Source organism: Populus euphratica, unplaced genomic scaffold (genome assembly GCF_000495115.2).
Source record: "Populus euphratica unplaced genomic scaffold, PopEup_1.0 scaffold152.1, whole genome shotgun sequence".
Taxonomy (NCBI): Eukaryota; Viridiplantae; Streptophyta; class Magnoliopsida; order Malpighiales; family Salicaceae; genus Populus; species Populus euphratica.
Window position 1 is genome coordinate 179,502 of NW_011500040.1, and position 13,574 is coordinate 193,075.

Genomic DNA, 13,574 nt, shown 5'->3' on the forward strand with positions numbered 1-13,574 from the left:
AGGCATTTGTTGTTAATAAACTTTAAAATATTTTATATATTTCTTGGACTATTTTTTTTTATCTATATTTTTTACTTCTTCTTTTTTTGTGTGTAGAACCCGGAGGGGGGGGAGGGGAAGCAATTTTAACTTCTCCAGGGGGGGAAGCAATTTTAACTTCTTATTTTCTTCTCCCTCGCTATCCACCTTTTCTATTTTTTATTTTATTTTATTTTTGTAAGACCATCTGGAATGCAGTAATCACATGGAGCTCCGACTAATCCATATTCAAGCGGGGTAAGACCATAAAGCTCTCCCTACAGAGTATTTAACACAGCTGCATTCCTAAGCCTCGAACCGAGGATATTGGTTAAGCTAGAACAGCCCTTTCCAACTGATTTCCATGATCATTGTTTGTTTATAAACTTCTTTAAATAAGAAATTAAATTATTTGTTTATTTGGATACCTCTTCTTCTTCTATTTTATTCTAAATCTCTCTTCTTCTTCATTCAAAAGAAAAATAATTAATTTGAACCTAATTAAGCTCTAATTTATAAAAGAGGGATGAGAGTAGTTAATAAACTATCACAAATCATCCATCCTACTAAATTTTAATAGATTTTATTCATGAGTAAAATTTGGTTCCAAATCATTTGGGTTTATGTGGCAAAACCTGGCTAGCTGGGAGATATTTATAAATGTAATAGTTGTTATTTTTTAAAATATTTTTTCGTATAAAAATAAATTAAAATAATAATTTTTTATTTTTTAAAATTATTTTTAACATCAACACATCAAAAAAATTTAAATACATTAAAAAATATTAATTTTAAATAAAAAATAAAATAAAATTTTAATTTTTTTAAAAAATAATTTCAAAATACAAAAATAAACAGACTCGTTTAAATATTTGTTTTACCCATAAATTAGTAAAAATGCATTCATAATACAAATGACTTTATATCCATCAATAAGAGATAATTAGCATGAGAGATAAGAGAAGAAACTATCGCATTAAAAAACAAAATGGGGGTAGAAACGTGATCCATGTATGTGGTGGGAAATAATCCATAGCCACATCTTTTCATATTGCCACGAAGAAGATGTTTTTTTTTTTTGAAGATATGCTCACATTCTCCCGTGTTTGCCATTGTTTCTTCGGTGGGATTCCACCGCCCTGTTTTTTCGTTGGAATCCAAACACGATAGCACCAACATTAATTAATTTCTTTTTCGTATGAATTTTCCCAAAGGAATTAAAGAGCTATAAACAGGAGTTTTGTAACCCTTTTTTTTGTTTTCAGGAGCAGGAATTATATTAGCAAGATATTAAATAAGAAATAATTGCATATTTTAATCAAGGGGGGCATAAGTGTCTTGTCACGGTTTCAAAACCCATCCGGGTTGGAAAACCAATTTAAATAAATCCATAATAATGTTGTTTCAATAATTTCTTAATAAAAAATAATTTGAAAAAATATTATTTAAAAAAATGTATTATTTTTCAGAAAAATCAAGTGAAGTCTCATTTAAATTCAGATGATTATAACCGAAAGCCTATCTAATTTAATAAGTAAAACTCAGTACAGATTAGATGGAACCAAGAGAAACCGAATTTAATAAAATAGTTAACATTCCAGATAACTCATGGAATATATATATATATTATACCAAGATTTTTAATAAATAAATAAAAACACGAGATGCTTGTATAAAAATACAATAATCTATGCATTTTATACAATTTTATCTGTGTTTGTTGATCTAAATCCATTGATGACAATAATAGATTAAATCCCATATAATAATCTTTCAAAGCTTTGGGACGTAATAATTGCTATAAAGAAGTTAAAAGGTGTCCTTGTAAAACATCCTCCTATGCCTTTAATGAGTTGTATTCATCCAGCAATATTTTTCAAGCGGCGTTAATAATTTACACTAACTTTAGGATCAAAATACAATCAGACATCTTTTAGAAATGGCGTTCAATCTTCAATGCATGCCACAGCACTCTGCAGGCTTCATGCTATCGGACCCAGCGTCTCTTTCAAAATATAGTTTTGGTTATTTTTTAAAATATTTTTTATTGTAAAATATATTAAAATAATATTTTTTTAATTTTTAAAAATAGCGTATTAAAATAATTTCAAATATAAAAAATTATTTTTTAATTAAAAAATTAAAAAATATAAATTGATATATATTTCCAAACATCCTCTAAACCTAGAATTCATTTGATGGTCGATGTCTAGAGTCCCCACTGCTTAGGGGGAACGTTTTATACATGAAAATCAATTAACCCGCAGAAACTTTCTTCTTCTTTTTTTGTTCGGATTCTAGTTGCTAGGAATACAAGTGTCCTTGGTTAATGGATAAAGGAATCTTCTTAAAAATGGAGTGAGAGTCAGTGCCCTAAGCGTAGAGTACAAATATCGGCATCGCGTTGCTTTAGCTTTTCTTGACTATAAAGAAGGCCACTTCTTGTTTCAGTCTTTGCATAGAGAAGTATTGAGTGATTAAGGGAGTGGGTTATATATATTTAGAGGGATCGAGTTAGGAAGATACATAGAGAAGAGATGGGAGACCAAACCCCATGTGAGAAGCTGTGCCTAGGGCTCAAGAAAGTTAAACATTACCTGGCTATGGTCTCCCTTCAATTTGGATATGCTGGAATGTACATCATCACCATGGTTTCTCTGAAACATGGCATGAGTCATTACATACTAGCAGTGTACCGTCACGTAGTTGCTGCGCTTGTTATTGCACCTTTTGCCTTTGTTCTCGAAAGGTCTCTTTCTCCCACAAGCCAATTCACACCCGAATCACATTTCCAATTCTCTCACTTTAATTTTGCTCAACTCCTATTGTTATTTACATATTTCCCTCTCTTTTTGGCAGGAAAATAAGGCCAAAGATGACACTCTCGATTTTCCTAAGGATAATGGTGCTTGGTTTTCTTGAGTAATGCGCATAAAAGCTCCCTAGATCTTTGGGTTTATACTTCATAATTAATGTAACCTACCTGTATCATATGTATGTTTAACTATATATTTTACTGGAAATTAATTACCAGGCCAGTGCTTGATCAGAATTTGTATTATTTGGGGATGAAGTACACCTCAGCTACATTTTCATCTGCTACAACAAATGCCCTCCCAGCTATAACCTTTCTGATGGCACTTTGTTTCAGGTGAATTGAAGTTTTAAATCGCTACCGACCCATGTACGTGTTTATTAAAAGTGTTTGTATGTTGCAAAATTTGTTGTGTGAAATAAAAAGTACCCCATGTATTCACGACGCCTCGATGCATGGGCGTATAAATAGCATGATTTGAATTAGTACTACTCTTTTTTGATTTCACATATTTTAAAAACAAGTTACATGACTCTAAAAAGCATTCTAATCAATTTAATTAGCATGATCCATGTTTGAATTATAAAATCACAAAAGGATAGTACGTGCTAGTATGCACGATGGGAAAGATTCTAATGCATGCTCAAGCATAATTGGATAAAAATCACAAGGAGCAACTTAATGGAAGAGCTAAGCTAAACAAATTTGTTTTGTTTAAATATGCCATGCTATATTATAAATAGGTTGGAGACGGTAAACTTTAAGAAGCTACATAGCGCAGCCAAGGCTATCGGAACTGTTATCACGGTTACAGGAGCAATGGTTATGACCTTATACAAAGGTCCGATCATCGATTTTATAAGATCACATGGAGCAGCTCACCATGGAACAAGCAATGAATCCGGTAATCAGCATCGGCTTACCGGAACACTAATGCTCTTAGGTAGTTGCTGTGCCTGGGCAGGTTTCTTCATATTGCAAGTGAGTATTAACTTCTCTTTACTGCTCATATATAGTTTTTCACAGGAGGGTAGAAGGCTTTGACATAAATTAATACTAATATTTGTTGAAATGTGTCGATTTTGGTTCAGTCATTTACTTTGAAGAAATACCCAGCAGAGCTTTCTCTCACAGCTTTGATATGCGTGATGGGCGTAGTGGAAGGTGCAGCAGTGTCCCTTGTTATGGAACGTGACATGGATGCCTGGAAGATAGGCTTTGACTCTCGGCTTCTTGCTGCTGCTTACTCTGTGAGTACATATGTTTTTCTTAATTCATTGTTTCAGGTGAGTGTTGGAGAGTTTCTTAACATTTTTTTTTTGTTGTTGTTGTTACACCTTCAATCATGTCATTAGGGAGTGGTTTGTTCTGGAATTGCATATTATGTGCAAGGTGAGGTAAAAAGGGAACGAGGCCTTGTCTTTGTAACTTCTTTTAGCCCTCTGTGCATGATAACCACTGCAGCTCTTGGATCCATTGTTCTAGCGGAGCAAATCCACCTTGGAAGGTATACATGTAATTGTCTCTTTTTTTTTCTTTTTTTTTTTGGGTGTAGTATTTTTACGTAATTTAAGTTAAATAATCATCTTTTTCTTTAGTAAATGTGATACTCTATGATTCTATGACCTCAGGGATTTCAACATTATTTGTATTAATGTGTATATATATTTGTTTGCTGCATCTATTGCATTGCAGTATAATTGGAGCCTTTCTGATAGTTTGGGGGCTTTACACGGTGGTGTGGGGCAAAAGCAAAGAGAGGATAAACTCATCGAAATTGCAAATGACAAGTGAGAGAACTGGAACCCAAGAATTGCCTATCAAAGACAGTAGTACTCAGCTATCATCATCAATCAATTTTGCAAATAGCATCCAAGGACATGACGATGGAGTGCCGAAGATTCCACCCAAATCTTGAAGATTCTTCAAAAGATTTATGTTAACTAGGACCACTATAAGAGATACCACACTCACACACACACACACACACACACTCTCTCTCTCTCCTTTGCCAGTGAAAGAAACTCTATCGAAATTAATATGTATCGCTCTTTAGTCGATGTATGTTGAGATGTTAATGCGGTTATAAATTATTTTGATGTGTTTTTAAATAAAAATATTTTAATAAATAATTGCTATCACATTTCAGGTGTATACTCTCGGTGTCTTTCAAGTTATCTGGGAAGGAAACATCGAGAACCTATATCTAGCCTTCAGGTGTGTACTCTCGGTGTCTTTCAAGTTATCTTTTGAAGGAAACATCGAGAACCTATATCTAGCCAGCTTGCTTGAATTATTGCATGCGCTAAGCTAACAATATGATATTAGAAAAGAATCGAGTTCTCAGTGACTTGGATGTGGATAAAATGTATGAACATGGTAAAGATTGCTTTGAAGATAAACATATATGGCAAGAGAGAGATCATGACCTCTCACGTTATCACCCGAGAATCTGAATCTTATACCATATAAATTCTTTTTATTATGGAATGAGTATCAACCTTGTGGCCAGGTGAGAGTAAATACCTCTTGAAAGCTTTGTAGCCAAGTTGTTATTGGCTGTTAAGAATAAGAGCATAAGAACCTAGTCGTCCAAGAACAAAGTACAAGGAAATGACTTTCAGACAAGATCCCTTCCCTCCCACAAAAGTTCTACTGATCATCAAACAAGAAACAGTTAAAAAAAAAAAATATTGAGATTTGGGCCGATTAAGCCCATCCAGCAAAATGGATCCAATTTACCCTCAGACGCAAGATTTTATTGGATCCGATATCCACCAAACAGCCCTCACCCCAGTTGCTCTAGTTGCTCATCAATTGGATCATTTCGCTACGCGAATTTCTCTCTTGATCTCCCTCTTTGCTGTCTGTTCTAGAGAGAGGAAGTTAGAGAGAGGCAGAGCGAAAAGGGAAAAAATGGCGATGTGGGTATTTGGATATGGGTCTCTAATATGGAAAGCAGGCTTTAACTACGATGATCGTGTCGTTGGTTTCATCAAAGGATATCGCCGTGTGTTTTACCAAGGTTTCTTTCTCTTACTCGGAAATACAAATATATTGTAGGGAGTATTTGTTAGTGAAATGTATTGATGGGTGATTTTTATTCTGGCAATAGGCAGCACTGACCACAGAGGCACACCAGAGTATCCAGGAAGGACTGTGACTTTAGAACCTGCTGATGGGGAAGTCTGTGTGAGTTTTTTCAACATTTTTCTTGTGGTTTTGCAATTCTATTTGCTTTCAAAGGCTAGCTACGCAATAAGATAAACGAAATTGCTGATTCTCTTTTTAATAAACCAGTGAGAGTTGAGTTTGCCCATTGCCATTTAACATTTTGTTTTCAATTATGTTTCTTTTTTTGTTGTGGATAAAAAAAAATCATCAAATGATATGAGTGTTCTTTTTGTTTTTATCCTGCGAGGTCATAGTGGGGAGTTGCATATAAGATTTCCAAGAAAGAAGATCAAGAAGTAGCTCTGACGGTATGGTTTTTCAACTCAATTTCTTGAATTGCTGTTCTGATTCTTTTGTTCGTAGGAGACCTTTTATTCTATCGTCCCTGTACACTTGTACTCTTGGACATTTCAGCTATTGAACAGAGTCTTTTTTTCTTTCACATCGTGCACTGGCTTGGGATCAACTAAACTGATACACCGTGATATCACAGTGGTGGCATTGTTATGGGGACTTCTCTCTTTTTTCTTTTCTTTTTTTGCTTGTATTCAGATTGGGGTGGAGAGGGATCATGGATGGAGCATCTGTATTTTGGAATTGATACCTGTATGTTGAATCCATCAATTGCAAATTGCACAGTTCTCATCCTCCAACGATGCTGGAAAGTGCTTAAACGTGTCTCATCTGTATAGATTTTTTCACTTCAAGCTGTTGTTTCAGAGCTTATTTATCTCAACCCTTTTTCTTAGGCTCCTGCTTAATATATCTTAACAGAGTGTTTTCTTTTTCTCATTGTGGCATACAGTATTTAGAAGTGAGAGAGAAACAGTACGATGAGAAGGCTTATCTTGATTTTTTCACTGTAAGTTCTAACTCTAGGTGCCAGTTTTATTCTATTTTCATCAGCCCTATAGCTGTATAGGCGTGTTCTGAAATCTGTTTCCAGGATCCTGCTGCTACAACTCCAGCAGTTTCAGGAGTAATGGTGTAAGTGGCAAAACTATCACCAACTGTTACCTTTTTCGCACTCTGTCACATCGGGATTTAACCAGTTCTATTTAACAATTTCTTATTTCAGATATATAGGATCTCCAGACAAGAAACTTAATCAAAACTATTTGGGGCCTGCACCTCTCGAAGAGATAGCCAAGTAAGCATCTTCAATCTTTGCATTTCAGTTGTAAAAGGTGCTTCATTTTTGCTTTGATCAAATCCTCGTGTCATTTCACAAAATCTTGAATCCTTCCTGTGTATATACAAGCACATCCGACTCATGATCAAAATCTCAGAGAAAATGCTATGATCCCATACCATGTATTTGAATAGTCAAAAGCCCGGAGAAATTATAAAAAGTGTTACATATATTAAATTACTGTGGCCTAAAAGTTGATTCTGGTTAGTCAATTCTACTCTACTAGTAGTTGCTGAACTGGGCTGTGGTGCTTAAGTTCTCTCCTTGGATCTAAAGCTCAGTTGCAATTTATTCTCAAATTCTGTCCTTTTGCAGACAGATTTTTTATGCTGAAGGCCCCTCAGGACCCAACAGAGACTACCTCTTCCACCTTGAATCGGCTCTTCTTCAAATTGGTAACATTTTAACTTCTACTAGTTAGTCCCAGTATTCTGGTTCTTTTTTATTTGTTAGTTATTACTGCGAAGGAAAAATCATTTCAATTCCTTTTTCACCTAGGATGTAAAGACAAGCATGTAATTGATCTTGCAAATGAAGTGAGGCGCATTCGTCCTGAGACAGGGCTGGCTGGTTCCTGATGCCCCGGATAACAGGCTTCAAGATTTACTTGTTAATTGAATCAGCGCAGTTATTTGCAGCCAACTTTCCCAGAGAAAAGTTGTCGATAAATAAGTTATGAACAAGAGGCATGAAAATACCATGCCGTCCTTGGATTTGTGCCGCTAAGATGGTTAAAGATCGATGTACTCCTCAAATTGGAGCAATCATTGTTTGTGGCCAAGAAACATCCATGGGACTCGATTATTTAAATGAATTGAGTTTTAGAGCCATTTCTCGTGGGTAGAGTTTTGAGTTTTTCATCCTTTTGTCATGAACAATCAAATTGTCCGATCTCAAAATCTTTGGAAGAGAGACTAGCCTGGTCGAGAGCCCCTCGGAGTTGCCCTAAGATGGACAGCTTGGATAATATAATTAATTCCAATCATCCCAAAACAATTGCTGTAAAAATCACATCGCCCGAACAATGATCCCTTGGAATGTTTCTAGCATCGTGCTGGATGGACTCCCGCATGATTTGATTCATGGAATGTTGATTAAAAACAAATTTAGCTCAACTCGGAGCCAACGCCTGGGGCCGTCAAATTCTGTGATGTTTTCGATCGGAAATCTTTGGTAGCAGAAATAAGTCTACATCGATATACAAGAATCTGAGCTTATAATTCAGGCTAAGTTTTCCAGAGAAGAACCCTCCCCAAGTCACTAAAGCTGCTGCGATAAACTTATCCTAATAGGCAAAACCGCAAGCAAATTTCCCGTCAAAACTATCTACTCCTACACCCAGAAAAAGTCAAGACGAATTAAATTTGAGTATAGTACACATAACACACCCACATAATCTAATGGCTGAGGATTCTAATACACCCATTTACTCTAATTGTTTAAGCTTCGGTCATCCATGTCAAGTCAGCTTGCACCGGATTCAGTCACTGCCATCATCTTGCTCTGCATAAGCAAAAGAGAGAATTATAAAAATGAAATGATATCGAAGCTCATGGCATGCAACCACTATAATTCTCCCAGCTATTTCAACCAGTGATCTATTCCAACTACCTTACACACACTGTAGTACGCTTTGATTTGAGAAGGTATTGAGGCACCTCAGTTTAGCTGACATTGTTCTGGTTTCAAAGAGATTCTAGTCCAGTCACTTTAGAGGTCTATTATTACAGGGTATGCTGTGCCAAATGAAGGCTGACCCCCGATTGAGTAACAAAATTCTCTCACGGGAGACCTAAATTCAGCCTGTCAGAACTAGTCAAATAGAACCAAAACATGACCGGACTAGATATCAGAATCAAAGAAACATGCTGATATAATTCTTAGCAAAACACATGTGCTGCAATTCATGGTGCTAGGACCACATCCAACGCAACACTTTCCACGGAAAATTGCAAAAGGGCCACTAGTCACAGGTCCACATTTCCCTCCAAGTGTCACCCACTAATAAAGGACCCAATCTTGTCTATATGGTCACTTACCCTCGTCAGCCTCCTCACTTGGGCTGTCAACACCCCCATTGTCATCTCCATCATCTTCATTGTTGTCCTCACCATCTTCATCATCCTCCTCTGTATCATCGGTGTCATCACTCTCACTTTCAACTAGTACTTTTGGCTTTGGAGCTACAAAACTGGTTGCTGACCTTCTACGTGAAGTTGTCACAATGTTGCTCAAGTCAATGCCCTCAAGTTCTTTTGCCCTTTCCTTTCTCTTTCTAACTTCTTTGATATCTGAGGATACAATAATTAAAAAGTTAACTTTATTAGATTAATTCATGTTAGCAGGTATAACTTGCATTTATGCCAAGTACTGTTTTGTTATCAATAAAACAAGAACTTGGAAATAATTTTTTTATGTAAACAATATTAGGTTCATAGAGTAGTAGCATTTTTGTTATTCATAGTTCATATAGCTAGAGTTTCAATAATAAAATCACCTTTTTCAGATGGATTTGATGACAGTCCTTCTCTAGAAAGTATGTCTTCAAGTTCCTTTATTAGCTGAGCCTCTCGTTTGTTCTCAGCCACTTGCTTCACCTTCTTATAAATCACAGGAGGCACACTACAAAAGAAATAGCAAATGTTAGAATGTCAAGCCTGACAACGCTCTGATTTAGGTCTAAATGGCAAGTAAAAGAAATACCTCATCCCACAGGATTTAATGACTGATTTCAGATGCTCCACACGTTTCCCATATGCTGGAGTAGAAGCTTCCTTTTTCTACAAGAAGTTCAAAACATATTTTACTTAAACCATATTTTACGATTTAAACAAAGGTCCTTTTCTTTGTTTTTTTTTTTTCTTGCAGGAGGTGAGTGGGTGTGGGGGGCGAGACCTTGACTGGTTTTTCTGCAGATGATGGAGTATCGTTGTCTTCCGAAACATTTCTGCTGTCTTCCATGTCATTATTGTCCTCCGACACTGTTTCCGAGGGCTTGATCCGCTTCTTGGCAGATACCTTCGTTTCCTTTTCAGGTCTTCCCCGTTTCTTGGACCCTTCTGTGTTCTGCATCTTTCGTTCTGTACTGGTTTTCTTTTTCTTTGGTTTTACTTCTTCCTCCTCATCGCTCTCTTTATCTGAAGAATCTGCGCTCTCTTCAATGTTTACCCTTTTTGATGCTTTACCATGAGAATTATTCTTAAGATTTTTCTTCTTAGGTTCAGAAACTCGAGAAGATTTTAATACCTGATAAAAAATAATCATGGCAAAATTGGGTGGTATGAGATATGACTGCAAGCTAAGAGGTAACACCTAAACAAGAATATGCACCTCATCTAACTGCTTGCTAATGAACTTCTTGTAGGGATCTAGTGAAAATTTATCGAGTTTAAGATCATCCTCTAAGAGTCGACGAAGTCCAGCCATTGTAATTTCCCTGAGAGGATAAAGGTGACATAAACTTCCATAAATCACATCATACCATCAAAAAATAATGGGCAAGGATTGATTCAACCAAAAATCATAGGCACAGAAACAACACACAAGCATAAAGGTTAGTAAAAGAACCAGACTGGCCATAGGAATTGACAGCCATTACGAAAGAAACAAAAACATACTCGGAATTAGCTTTGATATAAGAAGCCCGTTTCATCATGGCTTTCTTTATGCTGCCTTCACTTGGAACTTCTGTCATCTCGTTTGCTTGAGTATCCTTGGTTTTTGATTTTGTTGTCTTTTTTCCTGTCATAAGGCCCATTACAGGAGAGTCTTCCATTTTTTCCTCGTCTTCAGAGGAAGGTTCTTTTATATTGTTTTTTGACTCTAGTCTTTCAGGTGACTCTGTGCCTTCTTTTGGAGAACCAACATGTTTTCCCCCCGTTCCCCTGAAGTCCTTGGAGGCATGGTCACTCAGAACTTTAATCACATTTGCTTGAGTATCCTTTGATTTTGTTGTTTTTTGTCCTGTCAAAAGGCCCGTTACAGGACATTCTTCCATTTTTTCCTCTTCTTCAGAGGAAGGTTCCTTTATATTGTTTTTTGACTCTAGTATTTCAGGTGATTCTGTGCCTTCTTTTGGAGAACCAACATGTTTTTCCCCTTTTTCCCGAGAGCCCTTAGAGGCATTGTCAGCAACAGTGCCATCTAAGCACTAACATGGACAGACACAAGTATCAAGTAAGAAACAAAGAGCAAAAATGAGCGAACATTTCAGAGTTCAGAAACCTTTTATCAACAACCAAAACTAGTACTGCAAATCAGAAAGCATGTATGGGAATGATGCCAGCAGTGGCAGCAACAATAACAAAAACCATTTCTTGGAATCCCAGCTCTAGAAAATTGTTTGTCAAATTAACAAACATCTCTAATTCAAATTCCCAAAAACAATGAACAGCTAAAGTCCAATGCACCCTCTACATCCCTTACTTCTTAAGATTGGAAGTGTTAATAAAACAGTCCACGAAATGGTTGAGATCAGTATCAGCATGTGAAAGAGTTAAAAGTTAATTCCTAAGATAGACATGGATTAACAGTTAAACATTCTGCTAGAATCATTCATAAGCAAATTAGACAGTAAAACATCCAAAATAAGTACAATATAATTGAAAAACGCGCACACAGTGCTCTAATTCAAAACTACCAATATCAAGAACAATTTTAAAATTACCGATGCATCAAACACTTCACCAAAATTTTCGGATTCCCCGATTTCCAGAAAAGGTTTTTATCTTTATACACGGTTGTTAACTTACTGGGCCGCCTGAGCAATGCAGACAAACAACACAGCATAACTAACTTTTCTTTAATAGTAAATGGACATAGAATTGCTCGGGAACAAAAGAAACTAATGGTCATAATTACATTTTAATAAAAATAAAAATAAAAAATTCAAATAAGTGGCATATATTGGGATGAACATAAGCTAAATTACCAATTACCAGAGAGTCTGAAGATTATATATATATATATACTCACACACCTCAAACAAACACTGCTTGACAAATCTCCCACCTCAAACAAACACTGCTTGACAAATCTCTTATGCACATCCAATGCAAATTTTTCCAATCCCAAGTCCTTCTCTAGCAGTCTTCGAACTCCCTCAAACGTCAAAGAGCTGCAATTTAAAATTCAGTCACAACAACAGTTCTCCTCAATCCTTCACTCACCAAAACAATATAATTCACTTCCTTTCCCAATCAAATCCCAAACACAATTACATTACACCAACTGCAATAAAAACCCTAGCCCTATAATTGCATTAACTTCGCAAGTGAGCGAGAGAGAGAGAGGGGGTACTCACTCGGCTTGTTCTTTAAAGTGGCCAACGCGAGAGACCATAGCTTCCTTGACTTGGGACTCGATGTCGAGCATTTCTTTTTTCACCGTCTCGGTGCCTTGCTCTTGCATCTCCTCTGCCATTCTCGGCGCTATAGAGAGAGAAAATATAAAAAAAAAAACGAATTTCTTTTTCTTCTTCTTCTCTTTTTCTTTTAATAATTTAACTTCGCGAGCTGTGCTTTGGGAAAGTGACGCTCTATTTTACACTAAAAGTCTAAAACCTCAACTCGCACAGACACACACGGGAAGTGGAAAAAAATCAAAATTGCGGAGAGGAATGGGACATCGTGTTTTTCTGTATGTATGTGATTAATCGATTCATAGATCTGGGCCGTCCGTGTGTACAAGAACACAACTTTCAACTGCACGTGTCAGTGTTTCCGTCTTTCCATCAATGATCATTTCACTTTTTACCCCATGATGTGCATTTGAATTTGGGGGCGTGCTTTCCTTTCCTTCGGTAATCTTTTGCTTCCATGGCGTTGCTGTCAATAAATATCAAATTCGAGAGTTCTCGGTTTCGTTTTCCTTTCGCGGATCATGATTCCAAGAAATAGAATATGACAGCGTTCATGTTCGAAGCTCTGTTGCATTAAATTTTCATGCATCTATAAAATTAATAAATTGAAAAAAAAAAAAACATACAATAACAGAGAAGGTATTCATGAAGTTCAAAAAATTACAAGAAGCTAATTAAAGTGTAAGTTAATTGGTTAAATTTTGAATCCGTTCTTACTCATTTAAATTTTATAAATTTCAAAATTATTAAATATTCACATGTTCATTAATTTTAAACTTCATAATATTAGACGATATGCAATAAACTAATCTGAACACATACGTTAATAAAAAAATCATGGCAAAATTTATATCTTAGATAATTAATTAATTTTTTAATTTTTGCTATCTGACATATTATTTATAGCTAAGATGGTCGGCTATAAAATTAATAAATTTAAAAAAAAAACATACAATAACAGAAAAGGTATTCATGAAGTTCAAAAAATTACAAGAAGCTAATTAAAGTGTAAGTTA

The 13,574-nt window shown here is 35.8% G+C and overlaps 3 protein-coding genes across 3 annotated transcripts; 2 read left to right on the top strand and 1 right to left on the bottom strand.

Annotated features, from left to right (window-relative positions):
• Positions 1-2,466: 2,466 nt before the first annotated feature.
• Positions 2,467-4,951, top strand: LOC105107219 (WAT1-related protein At4g08300-like). Its single transcript, XM_011001062.1, has 7 exons — positions 2,467-2,767; positions 2,878-2,940; positions 3,053-3,169; positions 3,577-3,814; positions 3,925-4,083; positions 4,189-4,340; positions 4,529-4,951. Exons 1-7 carry the CDS (start codon positions 2,556-2,558, stop codon positions 4,749-4,751), a joined length of 1,164 nt encoding a protein of 387 aa, XP_010999364.1. The 5' UTR covers positions 2,467-2,555; the 3' UTR covers positions 4,752-4,951.
• Positions 4,952-5,559: 608 nt separating this feature from the next.
• Positions 5,560-8,042, top strand: LOC105107220 (ChaC-like family protein). The gene is made up of 8 exons (XM_011001063.1): positions 5,560-5,858; positions 5,949-6,025; positions 6,262-6,315; positions 6,813-6,869; positions 6,954-6,994; positions 7,086-7,157; positions 7,515-7,594; positions 7,698-8,042. The coding sequence occupies exons 1-8, from the start codon at positions 5,561-5,563 to the stop codon at positions 7,775-7,777; spliced, it is 759 nt and encodes a 252-aa protein (XP_010999365.1). The 5' UTR covers position 5,560; the 3' UTR covers positions 7,778-8,042.
• A 252-nt stretch (positions 8,043-8,294) lies between these two features.
• LOC105107221 (DNA ligase 1-like) lies at positions 8,295-12,793 on the bottom strand. The gene is made up of 9 exons (XM_011001064.1): positions 12,502-12,793; positions 12,210-12,315; positions 10,817-11,349; positions 10,530-10,635; positions 10,095-10,445; positions 9,903-9,979; positions 9,697-9,821; positions 9,239-9,490; positions 8,295-8,702 (listed from the first exon to the last, which is right to left on the bottom strand). Exons 1-9 carry the CDS (start codon positions 12,618-12,620, stop codon positions 8,680-8,682), a joined length of 1,692 nt encoding a protein of 563 aa, XP_010999366.1. The 5' UTR covers positions 12,621-12,793; the 3' UTR covers positions 8,295-8,679.
• Between the last annotated feature and the right edge of the window lie 781 nt (positions 12,794-13,574).

What these genes read in the sequence shown, in the direction of transcription:
- LOC105107220 (XM_011001063.1), top strand. Translation starts at nt 5,561, where the DNA reads ATGGATCCAATTTACCCTCAGACGCAAGATTTTATTGGATCCGATATC. An exon ending in ATCAAGAAGTAGCTCTGACG is followed by an intron (nt 6,316 to 6,812) that starts GTATGGTTTTTC and finishes TGTGGCATACAG; the next exon opens with TATTTAGAAGTGAGAGAGAA. An exon ending in ATCGGCTCTTCTTCAAATTG is followed by an intron (nt 7,595 to 7,697) that starts GTAACATTTTAA and finishes TTTTTCACCTAG; the next exon opens with GATGTAAAGACAAGCATGTA.
- LOC105107221 (XM_011001064.1), bottom strand. Translation starts at nt 12,620, where the DNA reads ATGGCAGAGGAGATGCAAGAGCAAGGCACCGAGACGGTGAAAAAAGAA. An exon ending in ATTAAATCCTGTGGGATGAG is followed by an intron (nt 9,822 to 9,902) that starts GTATTTCTTTTA and finishes TTTCTTTTGTAG; the next exon opens with TGTGCCTCCTGTGATTTATA. An exon ending in ATCAAATCCATCTGAAAAAG is followed by an intron (nt 9,491 to 9,696) that starts GTGATTTTATTA and finishes TTGTATCCTCAG; the next exon opens with ATATCAAAGAAGTTAGAAAG.
- LOC105107219 (XM_011001062.1), top strand. Translation starts at nt 2,556, where the DNA reads ATGGGAGACCAAACCCCATGTGAGAAGCTGTGCCTAGGGCTCAAGAAA. An exon ending in TTCTTGCTGCTGCTTACTCT is followed by an intron (nt 4,084 to 4,188) that starts GTGAGTACATAT and finishes TCATGTCATTAG; the next exon opens with GGAGTGGTTTGTTCTGGAAT. An exon ending in GAGCAAATCCACCTTGGAAG is followed by an intron (nt 4,341 to 4,528) that starts GTATACATGTAA and finishes ATTGCATTGCAG; the next exon opens with TATAATTGGAGCCTTTCTGA.